This window comes from Rhincodon typus, chromosome 2, assembly GCF_021869965.1.
Source record: "Rhincodon typus isolate 14 chromosome 2, sRhiTyp1.1, whole genome shotgun sequence".
NCBI lineage: Eukaryota > Metazoa > Chordata > Chondrichthyes > Orectolobiformes > Rhincodontidae > Rhincodon > Rhincodon typus.
Window position 1 is genome coordinate 66,938,197 of NC_063333.1, and position 16,320 is coordinate 66,954,516.

The window sequence follows — 16,320 nt, forward strand, 5'->3', positions numbered from 1 at the left end:
CTATACCTGCCACACGTGAGTGCAAGCGACAATACAGACTTGCACACACAATCCAGGCAGACACACAAATGCATTCTAAAGAATGGTGAATGGTCTTTCGATTAAGATGTTATTTAAGGCTCCGCTTGTCCTCTCAGGTACATGTAGGATCTCAATTCAAAGAACAGCAGGATAATCAAGTCCTTAATTTCTTGCTTCTTGTGGCAGTGTGCTATGCATAAATCCCCTGTAGTTTAATAAGAAAACACATGCTGATTTGAACAACCAATTTTTCACATTGATTTTAGATGTCCTTAAATCCAAAACCATGATCAGAGCCCAACCAAATTATTTCGTGATTTCCATCATCCCCACCTCAATATCTCAAATAATCCACAACTAAGTATCCAATCCAATATTGCAGCACCCAACAGGCTACCCATTTTAACATCCATACTGTTATTTGTCTCTGCCTTTCCTCCACTGAAACCTTCAATCACTTACGTCTGTCACCTCCAAAAATGTTCTCCCAGCCAAATTCACAACCAACAGCTAAGGACTATAAACATCAACTCACCCAAAATCCTGCTGCAATTCTGCAATCAGAATACCCACCTCTCTTTACTTCTGAAGAAGGGTCCCGACCCAAAACGTCAACATTCCTGCTCCTTTGATGCTGCCTGGCCTGCTGTGTTCCTCCAGCTCCACACTGTTATCTCTGACTCCAGCATCTGCAGTTCTTACTATCTCTGGATTATTTACTCCAGCTTTTTTTAAAATTCACTCATGGGATGTACATCACTGGCTGAGCCAGCATTTATTGCCCACCCCTGTTGCCCTCGAGAATCACAATCCCTCAAATTTAAAATATTCACTCTTATATTTGAATTTCCCCATGATCTGATCTCTACTCTATAACATCTTTCAATGTTAAACAATGCCACCCTTCAGAGTTTTGCAAATCCTCCATTCCTAAGTCAAGCTCATTATACACCCATCTTTGTATCTATAGCATCATACCTCATACTTGAATTTCCTTCCCAAATTCATCCAACCCCCTTCCACACTGTAGGCCTGTACCTAAACCTCTAACCACCACTAATATCTCCTTCAGTCTGTATGGTGCGGTTACTCATTAGATGACCACACTCAATTATTAGAACACTGGTATTATGTTTTCCAAACATATTAAAAATTTCTATGCATTTGACATGGAGTCTGAGAAATTTATGCATGTATCAGTATGTTTGATTATAAGACATATATTACTTACAGCCTCAAGACATCAATAAGTAGCGACAACAGATCTCCCAAAATAACTAGAAATAGGTATCAGAAAGTTTCTTACAACCATAGCATTTTTGCAGATAAAATCCAAAATCCCACAAGTTACCTAACAACATAAATAACTTTAGATGTTAACACTAATAAATCCTTAAAGTAACAAAAATATAGGCATATAAAATTCTCTTTGCTGAACATTCCTAAACTTGTGACTAAACTTTGGGTAAACCATACTGATCCGTGAGCAAGGGGCCAAGGGCCAGGATCAGGAACCAGTTGCCGGTTTGCCGAGTAGAGCCAGAGTCAGTAGCAGATTTTTAGTTTAGACCAGGAATGGAGGTAGACACCCACCTCTTTGTTCAGGCAGCCATCTGCCTGCTGATTCTAGAAGCAGCGGCGAGAATCAGAGATTCCATTAGGGTTTAGGAAAATGAGAGAGCACAAAGAGGCTATGGAGGCCAGAGAAGAAAGAAAGAGGTTGCAAGGAATATGGGGGTATTTCAAACCTGTCAACAAAGGAACTACCTGTAAAAAGAACTAGAAAAGTACAAAAAATGGGAAATCACTGAAGTAATGAATGACTTTCAAATGACTGCGATATCTTGAGCTTAAAGGCTCACGTTCAGGAGCAATACTATGGAGAAGACTGCAGTGGACACTATTGTATTGGCTGTCAAATTGAAAATGAAAACCAAAATGAAGTTTAAAAAAAATTGGGTAGTAACTGCTTGTTTAAACTATTCAATTTTGTGAACATATAATAAAAACATCACCAGCTTGCAGTACGTATATTTGGGGCAATAGTTTTTTTAGGGTAAGTATGCAGTTACTTTGAAAAGATCCTTTGCTCACTTATGCCTGTTGTCTTGTGCTAATTTGTAGTATCTAGGAAATATATGCTTTTCTTGTGTTGAAAATTCAGGATACTGATGAATTCTACTATTTCCGATTCTTTCCAAATACCCTTAGCAAAGGGGGAGGTGGTGGGGCACTGAATGTCTCTTGACCAGTAACCCAGAACCCCATTGGGAACATGGGTTCCACCATGGAAAATGATGGAATTTGAATTCAATAAAAATCTGGAATAAGGAAAAAAAAAAGCTAGCCTCAGGGCAACCACGTAACTATTGCCAATAGTCATAAAAACCCATCTGGTTCACTAATGCCCCTCAGGGAAAAAACTGCCTTCCTTACCTGGTCTAGCCTAAATGTGACTCCATACCCACAACAATGGGATTGACTCATAACTTCCCACTGGGCAGACAGGGATAGACAATAAATGCTAGCCTAGCCAGCAATGCCCAAATGCCTATTCTAAAAACTGAAAGAATTGCAGATGCTGTATAAATCAGAAACAAAAACAGAAATTGATGGAAAAGCTCAGCAGGTCTGGCAGCATCTAAGAAGAGAAATCAGAGTTAACGTTTCAGGTCTGGTGACCCTTGCTCAGATCAAAGGAAGGGTCATCTGACCTGAAATCTTAACTCTGATTTCTCTTCACAGACGCTGCCAGACCGGCTCAGCTTTTCCAGCAATTTCTGTTTTTGTTTATGGCTTATTCTGTTCTGTAAGAGAATAGTCACATCCTGCTATCTTGATTTTACCTTTGTAAGCACATTTGTTAAAATGAATCTAAGAATCTTATACATATTGATTTGCTGTTACGTTTGAACATCATATCTGTACTTGTATTGATCAGCAACATATTATGACTTTTCAAAAGCAAGAGACAAAATTAAGTCATTGCTGCATTGGGAAGGCAATTTCAAAAAAGTGTCTTCAAATCAAAGTGTTACATCATCTAAATTCTTCATCTTAAGTTTATTATCATAACAATTCTGTCCTGGACTAACTCAAGAGCTGTAGCAATTTATGACCTTCATCTGTCTTCCAAAATTTCTAGCCTCTAATACAAAGCTCCTTTACAAAAAAAAAAGGGTGAAGGATTCTAATTTTAAAAGGTAAGTAAATTGGGTAAACTTGAACAAAAACAAAGTACTATAAAAACTGAGGTCTAACAGCATCTGTAGAGAGATCTGTAGAGTTAATGTTTCAAGGTCAATGACCTGTTAGCTACAGGTGTTGCCAGACCTTCTGAGTTTGTCATGCCATTTCTGCTTTTGTTTCAGATTTCCAGCTTCTGCGATTTTTTGTTTTTTTTTTGGTAAATTTGTCGTTATTTTTCAGCGTGCAACTTTTCAGATTACAAGGGTATTTAACAGCCAATATTTACAGTACCTTAAAATAAGGAAAATTATTTGAAAAATATCCTGCTCGCTCACTCACTCCCCCACCCCGCTCACCCCCGAAAAGAAAAGCAGGCCTAGTTGGTAGCTGGGAGGAAGGAGTAAAAAGAAAATTATTAATAGACCACACACAGCATACTTGATGTGCTTAAGTCAGCACAAGCTTTGTAAAGATTCTGACAAGATCTTTGTCAGGTCTAAAACCTGTGCAAAACTTAATACCTTTTCATTTTTGATCAGCCAGACACTGGATCACGCAGAATCAGTCACCACACATAGGGGCTTCCAAACCAAGAAACTACCGCAAGAAGAAATACAGTTTGCCTGATATTAAGTACAACTCTCTCCAAATGGTTACAATTCACCTATTACAGGAAGACGAATTAGACATGGGTTCGTAAAACCAAGTTTAAAACCTCCTGAGTGTGCAACAGTATTACTCATACAAAAACAGCTAACCCTTCACAGTTTACCACAAGTTCTGGTAAGCTTGTTGCTTGTTGTCCACATCAGCGAGTGCTCAACAATGTGGGCACTGATTTGCAGAGCTCCCTGGAAATGAATGTGAAAAGTCATAGGCCCCAATTTTATTCCTCCAAGTGTCTTCAATGTGCCAGGCTGTCTAGTGAGTCATCTATTGTGCTGTAAATCTTCCTGATTCAAGGATTGGTTACATAGTCTACCATAAAAGATTGACTAGATTCCAATCCCTCATCACCAGACATGACATTCTGAAGCACTGTCTGAGAGATAATGTTTACCGCCGCGTGTCCCTTCCCTCAATAAGTGGTTATTAAACTACTGACAAGAGGAGTTCAAGCCCTGGATAGACGCTGAGTTGGTGTCAGGAACTCCTTCTAAGGCAACACAGTTCGAAGCACAATTCACCATGAGTTGCAGGAGTTCATATCCACTTCTTCAGGCACATTACTTCATTAAACAATTAATGAAGGTACTGGAAATTGTGCCCAATTACGATACTGATGCCATTAGATGACGATGCTGTTTATGCTTGCATAACTTTTGCTGCAGAAGTTGAAGGCGTGATCATCTTTCATTAAAAAGCACCAATATATTCCCTTGTGCTCTGATCTTCGAGGGAAGGTATTGGATGCAGTACCAGTGGTAACAGCTTAGACAGTTCTAAGCTATCCCAAGCATGATATTGCATCCAAAACTCCTCAAGATGATGCCTCACAAAGGGAATTCCACTTCGGTGAAACCAAGATAACCTGAATTGATATTTTAGGCTTCTTAATTGTTTAGTTCACCATAGAAACCCAAATAAGTTTAGCTTCAACCACATGAAGTCAACATTTGTGCTCGCCATTGATGGAACACCCACTTCAGTTTGGATGCCGCTGCAGTTCTTTACCTAAGACAGTTGACGGATACAAGATGAGCTTGGCCATCAAAACCCAACTCCAAACAATACAAGGCACTAGTAATTGATATATTGGAGTTTGTTTGATTAGCTTTGGTGCATCAGGAGTGAGAGTAGATGAGACAGCTGGGTTTAGTTTCAGAGTTTAGGAAAGAAAACGTTGTCTGATGAGTCATCTGAAGTCACAATCCTGGACCCCACTCAGTGTCATGCCACCATACCATCTCCTAACTCCAAGGAGGGTAGTCATCTGAATAGCTCCACCATGAAAATATCCATATTGATTAGCATCAGATTCATCATTTTATGAATCCTTTCAGAAGTAATAAATCATATTCTGTTAACCAGCACCTGTCAGAGTTAAACCTGGCCTTGTTTCTTTAAAAAAATGTATTTGGTAATGCTAGTCAGTTACAAGTTACATTGATGACACTTTTGAGAACTGTATTAATTTTGAAGCCAACAATAACATTTCAGCAATTATAATGACAAAACTGATTAATTTATATTTATCTTCAGAAATTAAACAATAATGAACAATCTTATAAGTTGCCACTGTACATTTGTCATAGAAATTTCCATCAATTTTGGAATAGAGAAACAAAAATTTCAATTGAGAAAGTTTAAAAACCTGCCCTTTTTAATGCAACTGCAAGTCAATATTAATTTTAAATTCTTGAAATGTTAAAACTACTCATGGCAACATAGCTTTACATCTTGATTAATATAGACTTTGCATGGAAGATTGCAAATTTAAAGTCCTCACAAAAAAGACCAAGATTCTTTTGGAAAATTAAATTTGGTGCAATCTTTCAGTCAAATGCAAGAAAATCTCGATGTCCTAATTACTGCACTTTTGATTGTTGCCAAGCATAAATCAAAAAGTATTCTCAGAACTATCGAAACAAAAGTTATGCATGTTCATAGTTTGAATAAGCACTACAGTGGAAATTAAACATCAAAACAGCATGAAGAATTTACATGTAGTAACATCTGTAGAGATGGGAACAGATTCACAAGGAATCCTGAAATACTTACCATTCCATTTTAAAGCTGCTTCAATCTGCCATAATGATGTTTGGAGAGAATCAACCAGGAAAAGGAACAGAAAAAGTTAGCGAGATTGTTTCTGTTGGGACATAAAAACTGAAACATTTCATTAAAATGTATTAAGGCAAATTTTGTTCTGAAGGCCACATTTCACGGTTTGCTTAAAATAAGGTAACCCTTTGGCTGTTCTTGAAAAATGCAAGATTGCACAGGAGGATTAAATTGGCCACAGATCCAATTCCTTAGAATAGCCATGGACATTTACAACTGTATAGGATTCAACTGCTCTGATGAGAAAAATAGCTCATGTTCACAGTTGTTTTGTAATAATAGTAGAGTGATAACTTTAACATTTCATTCAAAATACTTAATATAAAGTTCATACAGCCACCCGGGTAATAGATTTCATGGTGTGAAATCCGGATAAATTCTAAAATAAACAAGTTATTTTCTGCAGTAACTATCAAAAACTGCAATCTACACCGCAATATTTTTATATGTGTACTAATATGCGAGCTCTAAAACACATCTTCCACTGGAAAACCTCAATATTGCTCCACCAAGGTATACAATTCAGGGTTTTAACGATTTTCTGTATCAGTTTATTTTAGTCTACTGAATGAGGTCAAGGATGCAAAAAATTCAGAGCCCAGCCAACTATGTTTTGTAGCTCAGCAACCCAGGTCATCCTCTCATATTAATTACCTCTCATTAATAATTAGGGCTGCTGAGACAGGCGGTTGATGTACATCAAGGAAAATCCAGTCTTCTATTTGTTGAAGACAGTCAAGTGGTTCATCTTCTTTTCTCCCTCCCTACAAAGTCCATAATATGCACTGTTGTTGGAAGGGGTGTACCCATGAAGATCTTCACAATGTTTTTATCACTGCTCCTTGACTACCAACTAAAAGGCAGATCAAGGATGCAGGAAAAAAAACTTTCAGCAGGTTCTCACTCTTTCAACTGAGAATTCAACGAAGACAGGAAGCTGTGTATGGAAGTCTGAGTGCAAGTATCTGTCAGGAATGGGGTTTAAATGTGGGTGTCCCGTTGCTTTCTGGAAACCGTGATCCAATTTCTTCACGCCTATCAATTTAAGACGTGATATAGATGGTGCTTCTACCAAAACACACTTCAGTGAAATGGCCATTCTTCATGGCAATGAAATGCATAAAACATATTTTGATGGTTGAAGTCCAGCACATTACAAAACTGTAATTTTTTTTTCAAGTTGAAGAACATAGAGTTAAAGAAAGAGCTACAATCATCTAAACTTGAAAGTTAGGTTCTAGTCTTGAAACATACTTCCAAGAAATTCTTAGTGACATCATTCAATTAAATGTAACTACCTTATGCAAATCAGCAAAAAAACAATTAAAGGACTGTTGAATGATGTTCTAAATGCTTTAGAAGAACATCTGGAGATCAAAATAATGGACTATTCCACTTGTGTGTAGAGTCAGAAGTTACTTTGAGTCAACTAGCTAACAACAATTAAAGAAACTTTACATTAAAAATCTGAAGTTAATAACAGCCAAAACAGTGGCAAAATTTTAGCCCCATAATAATTTATCTGCAAATCATCTGAATTACAACAACATAATTCATCTGATTTAGGAAATGAACATAGGTTCTATGGATTCAATGAGATTTGGACTTGGCTGTAATGTAAATCAAAAAAGTGCACTAATCCTGTCACAAGCATATAAAGGCCAACAACTTATATAACACACACCCGTTATGGTTACATAGTAAAATAAACTCAAAGAGAAAGAAAATTCAGTATGTGTTGCAATCACTCAGTTTTTAATCAACTAGATGTATTTACGATTTTATGATTGAAGATTTTAAAAGTGCAGTATTCTCTTTCAATTTGTATCGTAGAGGTGAGTCATCAATGGAATACTTCTTCAAAAGGAAGCTAAATTCTCAAACCTGAGCCACATTTCTAAATGTTCAAAAACTCTTTCCAAAATTCAGCATAGATCAATGCGCAGTACTGCCAAATAATTGTTTGGAATTTTTGTCAATCCTGAGTTTCAAAGTAGCTGAACATGCCTCACTGTAAGCCTACGTGCTGGTCTGTCTAGGATATCAAGCAGTAGCAGCCACTTAGAAATGACACAAATCAATTATTTTTTTCAAGATGTTAACTTTTGTTGCACAGTTTTGTCTCCAAGAATTTAAAAAGATCTCTCTCTCTGTTGTAATTGTGTACCAGTCATCTTAGTCTCAGGACTGTATAAACACCAAAAAAAACCCTTGGTCTGAAGAATTCCTAAAGTAAACAACAAAACTAGGAAATTTAGAGTAATATATTCAGAATAAATTCAGTTAACGTGACTATAGCAAAATGCAAGAATCATTCAATTTATAGAAATGTATGGCACATCAAGGACAATGAAACCTTAATCATGCCCATAAACACAGAGGGGAAATTCACTGCTGGATAACAGAACCTGCCAGATCAGAGTCCCAAGCACTTCAATTTTTTTTAACTCCGACTATTCTACAAAATACTGGCAACTGTTAGTTGATCATCTCATTTGTCATTACATTGGAAAAGTTTGATTTATATTCACACACATCAGTAAAATCACTTCATTGCTGTAAAGTTTCTTCAAAACAATGAAGACTTTCAAAATAAGGTGACTAAATTATTACAATCTGGAAAAACCAAAATCAGATATTTGCTATCAACAGGTTTACTTTGTACTAATTTAAATCCAAGAACATGACCTGTGTACCCAAATGAGATGTCCATTTTTAATAGATTTACGGGTAGCCCAACATTCAATGGTGCTCTGACCTAAGTTTATCAAATATAAACTCCCATCATGATTCTTACAAATGATCAAGAAAACAGACAATTACCATGTGGACAATCAAGGTTTCACTGTATCTGAAAATGTAACATTAGTGATGAACTAACATTTTCTAAGAGCACATTTAATGCTGAAACTTAGGAACAAAGTTCTCATTATTTTAAAAGAGATGGCACTGTTTAATGAAAGTCACTGAAACTTCATACCTTTTTGTGTTTAAAACCAAGGAAATGCATCTGGAGATTCAGAGCAGATGTACAAACTACCTTGCAAATCTAGAATAAAAATAGACTTTTTGAAACACAATGGTAAATTTATATGATAAATTAATATAAAATTAAACCTTTATGCATGAAAATATCATTAGATTATAAAACTTTTACAAATAGACCATCTTTAAAATAAAAAAAAATCTCAACAGTACTATTAGGCTTTGAATAGTTGCAACTTCAAACTAAACTGTACAAAACAGTTGATCCCAATTATATTCAGTTTAAAAGGTTAGTGTTCAAAAAAAATTAACTGAAAGGCAAAAGATTTAAACTCAGATTGTAAGTTAAAACTAAAATACACAAAGCCAAATTATGAAGAAAAAGTGGGAAATAGAGACAAACTGCACTGATTCATTCTGATTTTGTACCAGAGGCAGTGGGGTGCAACAACCTAACATTTAGATAGCACTTAGTTGACAGAATCTTTTTTTTGGAAAAAGCAAATCAAGCTTAGAGTTTCTGAGTTCCAATTTCAAATAAAAGCTGAAGGGAAGTTTCATCCTTGGCTCAATGAGTAACTACATATTTCCTGTGACAGTATAGGATAGGTTCAATGGGCTAGCTGGCCTTTTAACTTCTTCCATACTTGTTAATTTTCACTGATTCATATTTGGTTTATACAGTTAGCAGTCTGATCAAGGACAATGATCGACCATGTCAAGGCTTTGAAATAGTTGCAACTTCACTTCAAACTAAACCGTACAAAACAGTTGACTCCAATTATATTCAGTTTATAAAGATACATAGATAACTTTCGATTATGAATTCTGCAGTATAGTTGCATGTTTCAAACTCCCTTGACTTAACACTGCATCATGCAAGGAGTCCAAGATAGGATGGACTTATTTCATTCTTCATATATGACTCAGTTTAAAGAGGAACTTAGAAAAAATTAAATTTAGAAACATGTAACAAATATAATGCTTTAGATCAAGATTTTCTTTAAAAAGAGTTACACGACTCAATCACTTCTACAGTATCTATAAATGAGCATCAAAGCCGTAAAATGAATTAGTATATGTAACAATGTAATTCTATCACAACAGTTAACATTCAAACAAGATTATTGGATATTTGTTTATACCAGGACTTCGAAGTTTTTGACATTCTTCATTGTTGGTTCAATAATTCCAAACATCAGATAGTAGCTTCTGGAAGGTACACTGTGGTTGCACATCAGGACAACGTGGAAATCCAAAACACAAGAATTCCCTGGGAAATTAAAATTTTCTTGGGGCAAATTATCCTGCACCTGAAATCCTACAAAAGAATGCCTTAGAGTTTAAATTTTGGAGGGTTTTGACTCACTTAAGCATAATAATTACACAGGAAAATTAGAGGATTATAAATCTGTTCTAATTCTATGGTTACTTGGTTTAAAGGTATATTATACATGTTGATTTGGTATTTTGAATTTTTTTACATAATCCAAAGCCCATTGGCATCTGATTCTGTGAAGTAAATTATTTTAAAAGATGTTGGAAAGTCATTTGGAAAACTGTTCTAGATATATTTCCAAGAAACATGTGGCTTAGTTAGTGCCTCATAGGATCTCTATGGTGCTAAATTACTAAGTCTTTACAAAAGTTGAACTTTTAATGACCTACAAAGAAAACAGACCAGGCACTATTACTTTTTCAGTTCAGTTCTGAAGAATTAAGTTGTTCAGTTCAGAACAATTTCACCCCAATATGAGGGTTTTAGATTGTGAAGTTGCCTAGCTGAGGCAGTCTACGTATAAGTTTTCAAGCTTTCAGAATCAAAGACGTTATGTTATCAGAACTGGAAAGGCATCTCTAAGACATCAAACCTGGAAAGTGTCAGTGGAGTAAGAAATTGAAGAGTTAGGACAGGAGACCCACTTTGTTAGGACTGAGTACCTGTGATAAAAATTGCCGAGTAACAGGTTTAAACTTTGTTTTGCTGTTTACGTCTAACCTGGAGTTTAATCATATATACATACAAATAGACTTGACTTTTTTCTCGTGCAATGCATTGGTTTTCTTTTTTGAATCGCACAAGCTTTCGGAGCACAGCTCCTTCGTTAGGTGCAGTGAAAGGGCAGAGCACACATATCCAGGGTTTATAGGCAAAGAGATCAAAAGATCATACAACTGGTGAGTCGATTGTCAGACGATAAGTCTCGCAGGTGACCAAAGACTGTTAGATGCTGAGTAAAGTATCAACAACTGAATAACCAGTGAAGGGATGAAGTGGCGCCAGAGACAAACTAAATACTGGAATCGCATGCCGAATTCAAAACTGTACAAACTAATTAAGATAAGAGAGATCATAATTTATCAAGGTGATGCTGTTGAAACAGGATAGTAAGGAAGATTTTAGATACAACAGTATGGTGGAGTCACCTGTAGTGCAACATGAACCCATGACCACGGTTGAGGCAGAGAGATAATTACAAAAAATTAAAAATAAGGTGGTACTGGAGACAAACCAAATGACTGGAATAACATAATAGGTATAACAGTCAAATGCCAATTTAGACCCTTGGTCTAAACTATTTAGTTTGTCTCCAGCACCACCTTAGTTTTAGTTTTTTGTAATTATCTCTCTGCCTCACTAAATCAGATTATAGGTCACCGCTTCACTGGTCATTTAGCTGTTGACACTTTATTCACCGTCTAACACTCCTGGTCACACGCAGAGACTTACCAATTGAGACTCCATTCACATCATTTGTATGATCTATTGACCTCTCTGTCTATAAACTCTGGGTCTGTGTGCTCTGCTCTCTCAACACACCCAATGAAGGGGTTGCGCTCCAAAAGCTTGTTTGATTTCAAATAAACCTGTTGGACTATAACCTAGTGTTGCGTGACTTCTGACATCGAACAAATGCAAGGTGATGCATTTTGAATGCTCTAATGCACGAAGGAAGTATACAGTAGTTGGCAGAACCCTTAGAAGTATTAACATTCATAATTCATTTACCATTGTCAGCATTATCTGCTTTCGTTGACAAATAAGTTCAGATATAACATTTTAATCCAACATGTGGTAGTTTAGGTTTATCGAATCAAGATATTAACCACTGAATAAAGCAAAATATCAAACAGCTCTCCTTGTAAGGGTTTAAATACTTACATCACACCAAAACATAGTCACAGGTTTGCCCTCTTTGCTACGAAGAAATCCACCACTTTCAGGGAGCTCTCCACTGGCAGACAACTCTGTACTCTCAAGTGACCATGTTTCATCTGTGTTAGCTTGCAACTGGTCTTTATTTGACATGTCTGTCGCCTCATTATCAGGTTCTTTTGTGTCATTTGCAATGTTTCCAACAGTCAAAGGTTCTTTCCCATCAGTCAGTTGAGGCTGAACTTTATCTGCTTCCACAACATTTAAACTTCCTTTTTCAGCATTCTTTGCTTGGGATTTGGGCTTGGCAAGTATACTCTTAGTCTGAGCTTGGCCTGAGGCACTCTTAGCATGTGAGAGGTCACTGCTGGTTTTACCCATTTTTCTGGAAATTTTTATGGCAAGCTTTTTCTTTCTCCCAATACAAGCTGGAATTCTCTTTCCAGCAAGTACACCTGTTCTTCCGGTTCTTCCACCAGTTAGCTTTGATTTGATTTTGCCCATGCCAGTCTTAGCTGCTGCTGTTCTACCATCATTAGGAAGTTTTGCTGGTCTTGTGCCACTCTTTATTTTATCATTACTAGTTTGATTCTGGTCTGACTCATTCCGAGTCAGATCTTGTTCACTGCTGGTAAACTGACCTCCAACTTGATCTACCTCAATTGGAGCATCATCATGCTCTCCACTGGTGGACTGATTTTTAATTTGATCTAACTCCAACCGAACTTCATCTCCATCAGTAGGCTCATTTTCAACGTGCCCTGTATCATTCTGGGTTTCATCTTTTTCCGAGCTGTTAATGCAAGATTGGACTTCTATACCTTGCAGATCACTGTTCTCCTGAAGAAGGGCCTGGTGCCCAGCATCATTTATTTTGTTTCCAGCATTTTCAGTTTCAGGTTGGACTTTATCTGTGCTACTCTCATCTTCACCATGTCTACTGTTCGGTTGAGTTTGATCACGGTCTATTTCATCCATTACTTCATCTAGCCCACTCTCGATTTGAATTTGCGACTGGTTTTCGGGGCTTTTGGCTACATGTCTTTCATTACCGATGTCGTGATGTTGGAGTTCACTTGAATCTTTTTCTGCAATCTCCATTCCGAGCTCAGCGGCAGGCATTTGGTCTGCATCACTTTCAGCGACGGCATTTCCATCTGAGACAGCTTGAAGAATTTTATCTGCATCACTCATGCTTCAGGGTGAAATCTACAACATATCAAAAATAGATGTTTTTATTTCATCATTTAAAATTCGGCTAAATTGCATGCAAATTTTTAAATATACCAACGTGGAAAACGCATGATGACCTATTTTGCGGCGAACAGGGGCGATAAGAGGCCGAGTGCAGCACTCATCATTTCTTTGGTTGTAGTTTCCACTACAGAGGCCGTTCGAAATGGCCAGGAGTCAACGCGGGGGGAGTCGTGCAACCCCTCACAAACAAAGCCGAGCGCTGCTGCCACAACCGGCGCTGCGAGCGGGGCTCCAGCCACCTTCCCCGTATCCCCCAACCCCTGTTTTGTTTTGTTTCGTTTCCTTTCCTTTCCATTCCAGTCCAGTCCAGTTCAGTTCAATTCAATCCTTCCTGTCGGGTAAACAGAAGAAGAACCCACCCGTATTTACCCAGCCAGCCGCTCCGCTTCAAACCTCTGCAAACCGTCGCTCTGCAACCCCGGCGGTCTATTTCCGGTGCGTCTGACATCACTTCCTGATGGACGGACGGACACACACACACACACTGCTGCCTTCGGGACGCATGCGCGGAGATCATAGTCACAAAGTTGGAGGCTTAGTATTCAATGGGGTTGAAGTCCGCAACAAAGTCATTGTCTCCCATTAGTTATGTTCAAGCTTCGAATTCTTCCAGCATCACTTCAAAATGTTAATAGTAAAAAGACCAGCAATCTTTTCATGAGGAAAAACCCAATCATCCAGTCTCTTTCTATAAACATAAAAAACTGTAAGCAACCCTAGGCTATAGTAAAAACGGAAAAGATGGAGAAACTCAGCATGTCTGGCAGCAGCTCTGCTCAGTTATGGAGTCATCGAGATGTGCAGAATGGAAACAGACCCTTAGGTCCAACTCGTCCGTGCTGACCAAATGTCCTAAATTAACCTCATCGCATTTGTCATCATACCTTTCTATTTCAGTTACCTTTTAAATTTTGTAACTGCACCAGCCTCCATCTGGCAGTTCATTCCATTGTGGAAAAGAAACTTGTTTCTTTCCCTATGAATGCTGTGTTTCACCATCTGTTGTGGTGGGATTTGAACCTAGGACCCCAGAACATTATCTGGGTCTTGGGATTAACAGTCCAGCAATAATACCACCAGGCCGTTGCCTCTCCTCATGGTGCATGGTTAGAGTGATGGGTATAGATCTGAGCAATTAATCTTCCAGACGAAGAAAATTATCGCATGCTATACAACAAAACAACCCTTTTCGAAATCGCATTTTCCTTTGCTGCTGAAATATACTGCATTCATCAAATGTCTAAAAACAATTCCAAAAGATTTCAAATTGGATATCATGGAAGATGGAATAAAATTCAACTTTTCTTCTTTGAAGACGTTTAAGTGCCTCAATCCAATTCCAATACACATGACATTTACGCATTTTGCATTACACCTCACAGGGGTAATGCACTGAAAATCAAGCTCTACTGTTCCCAGAGTCATGTCAGAAAAGATTTTATAGAAGTATGCAGAATTCCACAACTTACCTGTCTTTTTAGACCCAGGTTGACAGAAAGCACAGATCATGTTTCTGTAATTAAAAATAATTACAATTTATTGCAAGTAAATAGACTCCAGCTACAGGTGAACAATTATTAACTATAATCATATAACCCTAGTTAAATATCTAACCCCCTAATAAACTCCCTCTTAGGCACACAAAAAGGCAGACACATTCAGAAAAAAAAGTGTGCAATGGACAGAGGGAAAAGGAGAGTTATTTGATTGATCTACTGTGTTGATTCTTGTGCTAATCAGGATGCTGCTTCTCTGTGATAGTTTTCTGAAGAAGGGTCTAGGCCTGAAACATCAGCTTTCCTGCTCCTCTGATACTGCTTGGCCTGCTGTGTTCATCCTACTCTACACCTTGTTATCTCTGCTGCTTCTCTGTGTTCCTTCTGTGGAAGCTTTCACTGTTCGCAGAACACACTGTAACAGGTTCACTTTTTTCAAAAGATCTATGAATTACTTACTAGTTATTTAGGAGAGGCTAAGGCACAGTGGTAATATCATTAGGCTATCAATACAGAACCTCAGGCTAATTTTCTGGTGACATTGGTTCAAATCCCACCATTGCACATGATAAAGAGTTGAATTCAATTTTAAAAACTCTGGAATAAAAGAAGTTTATAAAATAATGAGGGGTATAGATAGAGTTAATGGTAGTTGTCTTTTCCCTAGGATGGGGGATTTCAAGAATTATAGAATCCCTACCATGTGGATGCAGGCTATTCAGCCCATTGAGTCCGCACTGACACTCTGAAGAGCATCCCACCCAGACCCACCCCGCCACCCTATCCGTATCCCTATCCCTATCCCTATAACTCTGCATTTCCCATGGCCAATCCACCTAACCTGCACATCTTTGGACTGTGGGAGGAAACCAGAGCACCCAGAGGAAATCCAAGCAGACAGTTGCCCAAGGATGGAATCAAACCTGGGTCCCTGGTACTGTGAGGTAGCAGTGCTTATCACTGAGCCACCATGCTGCCCTAGAGGGCACATTTTTAAGGTGAGATGAGAGAGATTTAAAAAAGACTTTGGGGCAAATTTTTTACCCACAGGGTGTGGAATAAACTTCCTGAGATATAGTGGATGTGGGTACAATTGCAACATTTAAAAGACACTTGGATAAGTACATGAATAGGAAACGTTTGGAGGGATATGGGCCAGGAACAGGCAGTTGGGACTAATTTAGTTTGGGTTTATGTTCGGCATGGATTGGTTGGACCAAAGAGTCTGCTTCCATGCTGTTTGACTGTAAAGAGCAACCCTAATGATGACCATGTAAACATTATCTATTGTCATTAAAGACCAATCTGGTTCTCTAATCTCCTTTAGGGAAGGAAATGAGTCATTCTCACCTAGTCTAGCCTACATGTGACTCCAGATCCATTGAATTATGATTGATTGTTAACTGCTGTCTGGGAAATTAGGGACGAGCG

General features: G+C 37.9%; 1 protein-coding gene across 4 annotated transcripts in view; it reads right to left on the bottom strand.

Moving 5' to 3' along the window:
- si:ch211-197h24.6 overlaps positions 1 to 13,853 on the bottom strand; it is a 77,673-nt gene extending 63,820 nt beyond the window's left edge. The window contains exons 1-4 of one of the 4 annotated variants that reach the window (XM_048615190.1): positions 13,753 to 13,853; positions 12,143 to 13,345; positions 8,975 to 9,043; positions 5,932 to 5,956 (exon numbers count right to left, since the gene is read on the bottom strand). In XM_048615190.1, coding sequence (XP_048471147.1) covers positions 5,932 to 5,956; positions 8,975 to 9,043; positions 12,143 to 13,330 — 1,282 coding nt within the window. In that variant the 5' untranslated portion in view covers positions 13,331 to 13,345; positions 13,753 to 13,853. Of the gene's footprint in view, positions 1 to 5,931; positions 5,957 to 8,974; positions 9,044 to 10,124; positions 10,170 to 12,142; positions 13,346 to 13,446; positions 13,733 to 13,752 lie in introns of those variants that run through there. The other 3 variants (XM_048615199.1, XM_048615206.1, XM_048615213.1) reach the window with 3 other exon arrangements.
- Positions 13,854 to 16,320: the final 2,467 nt, after the last annotated feature.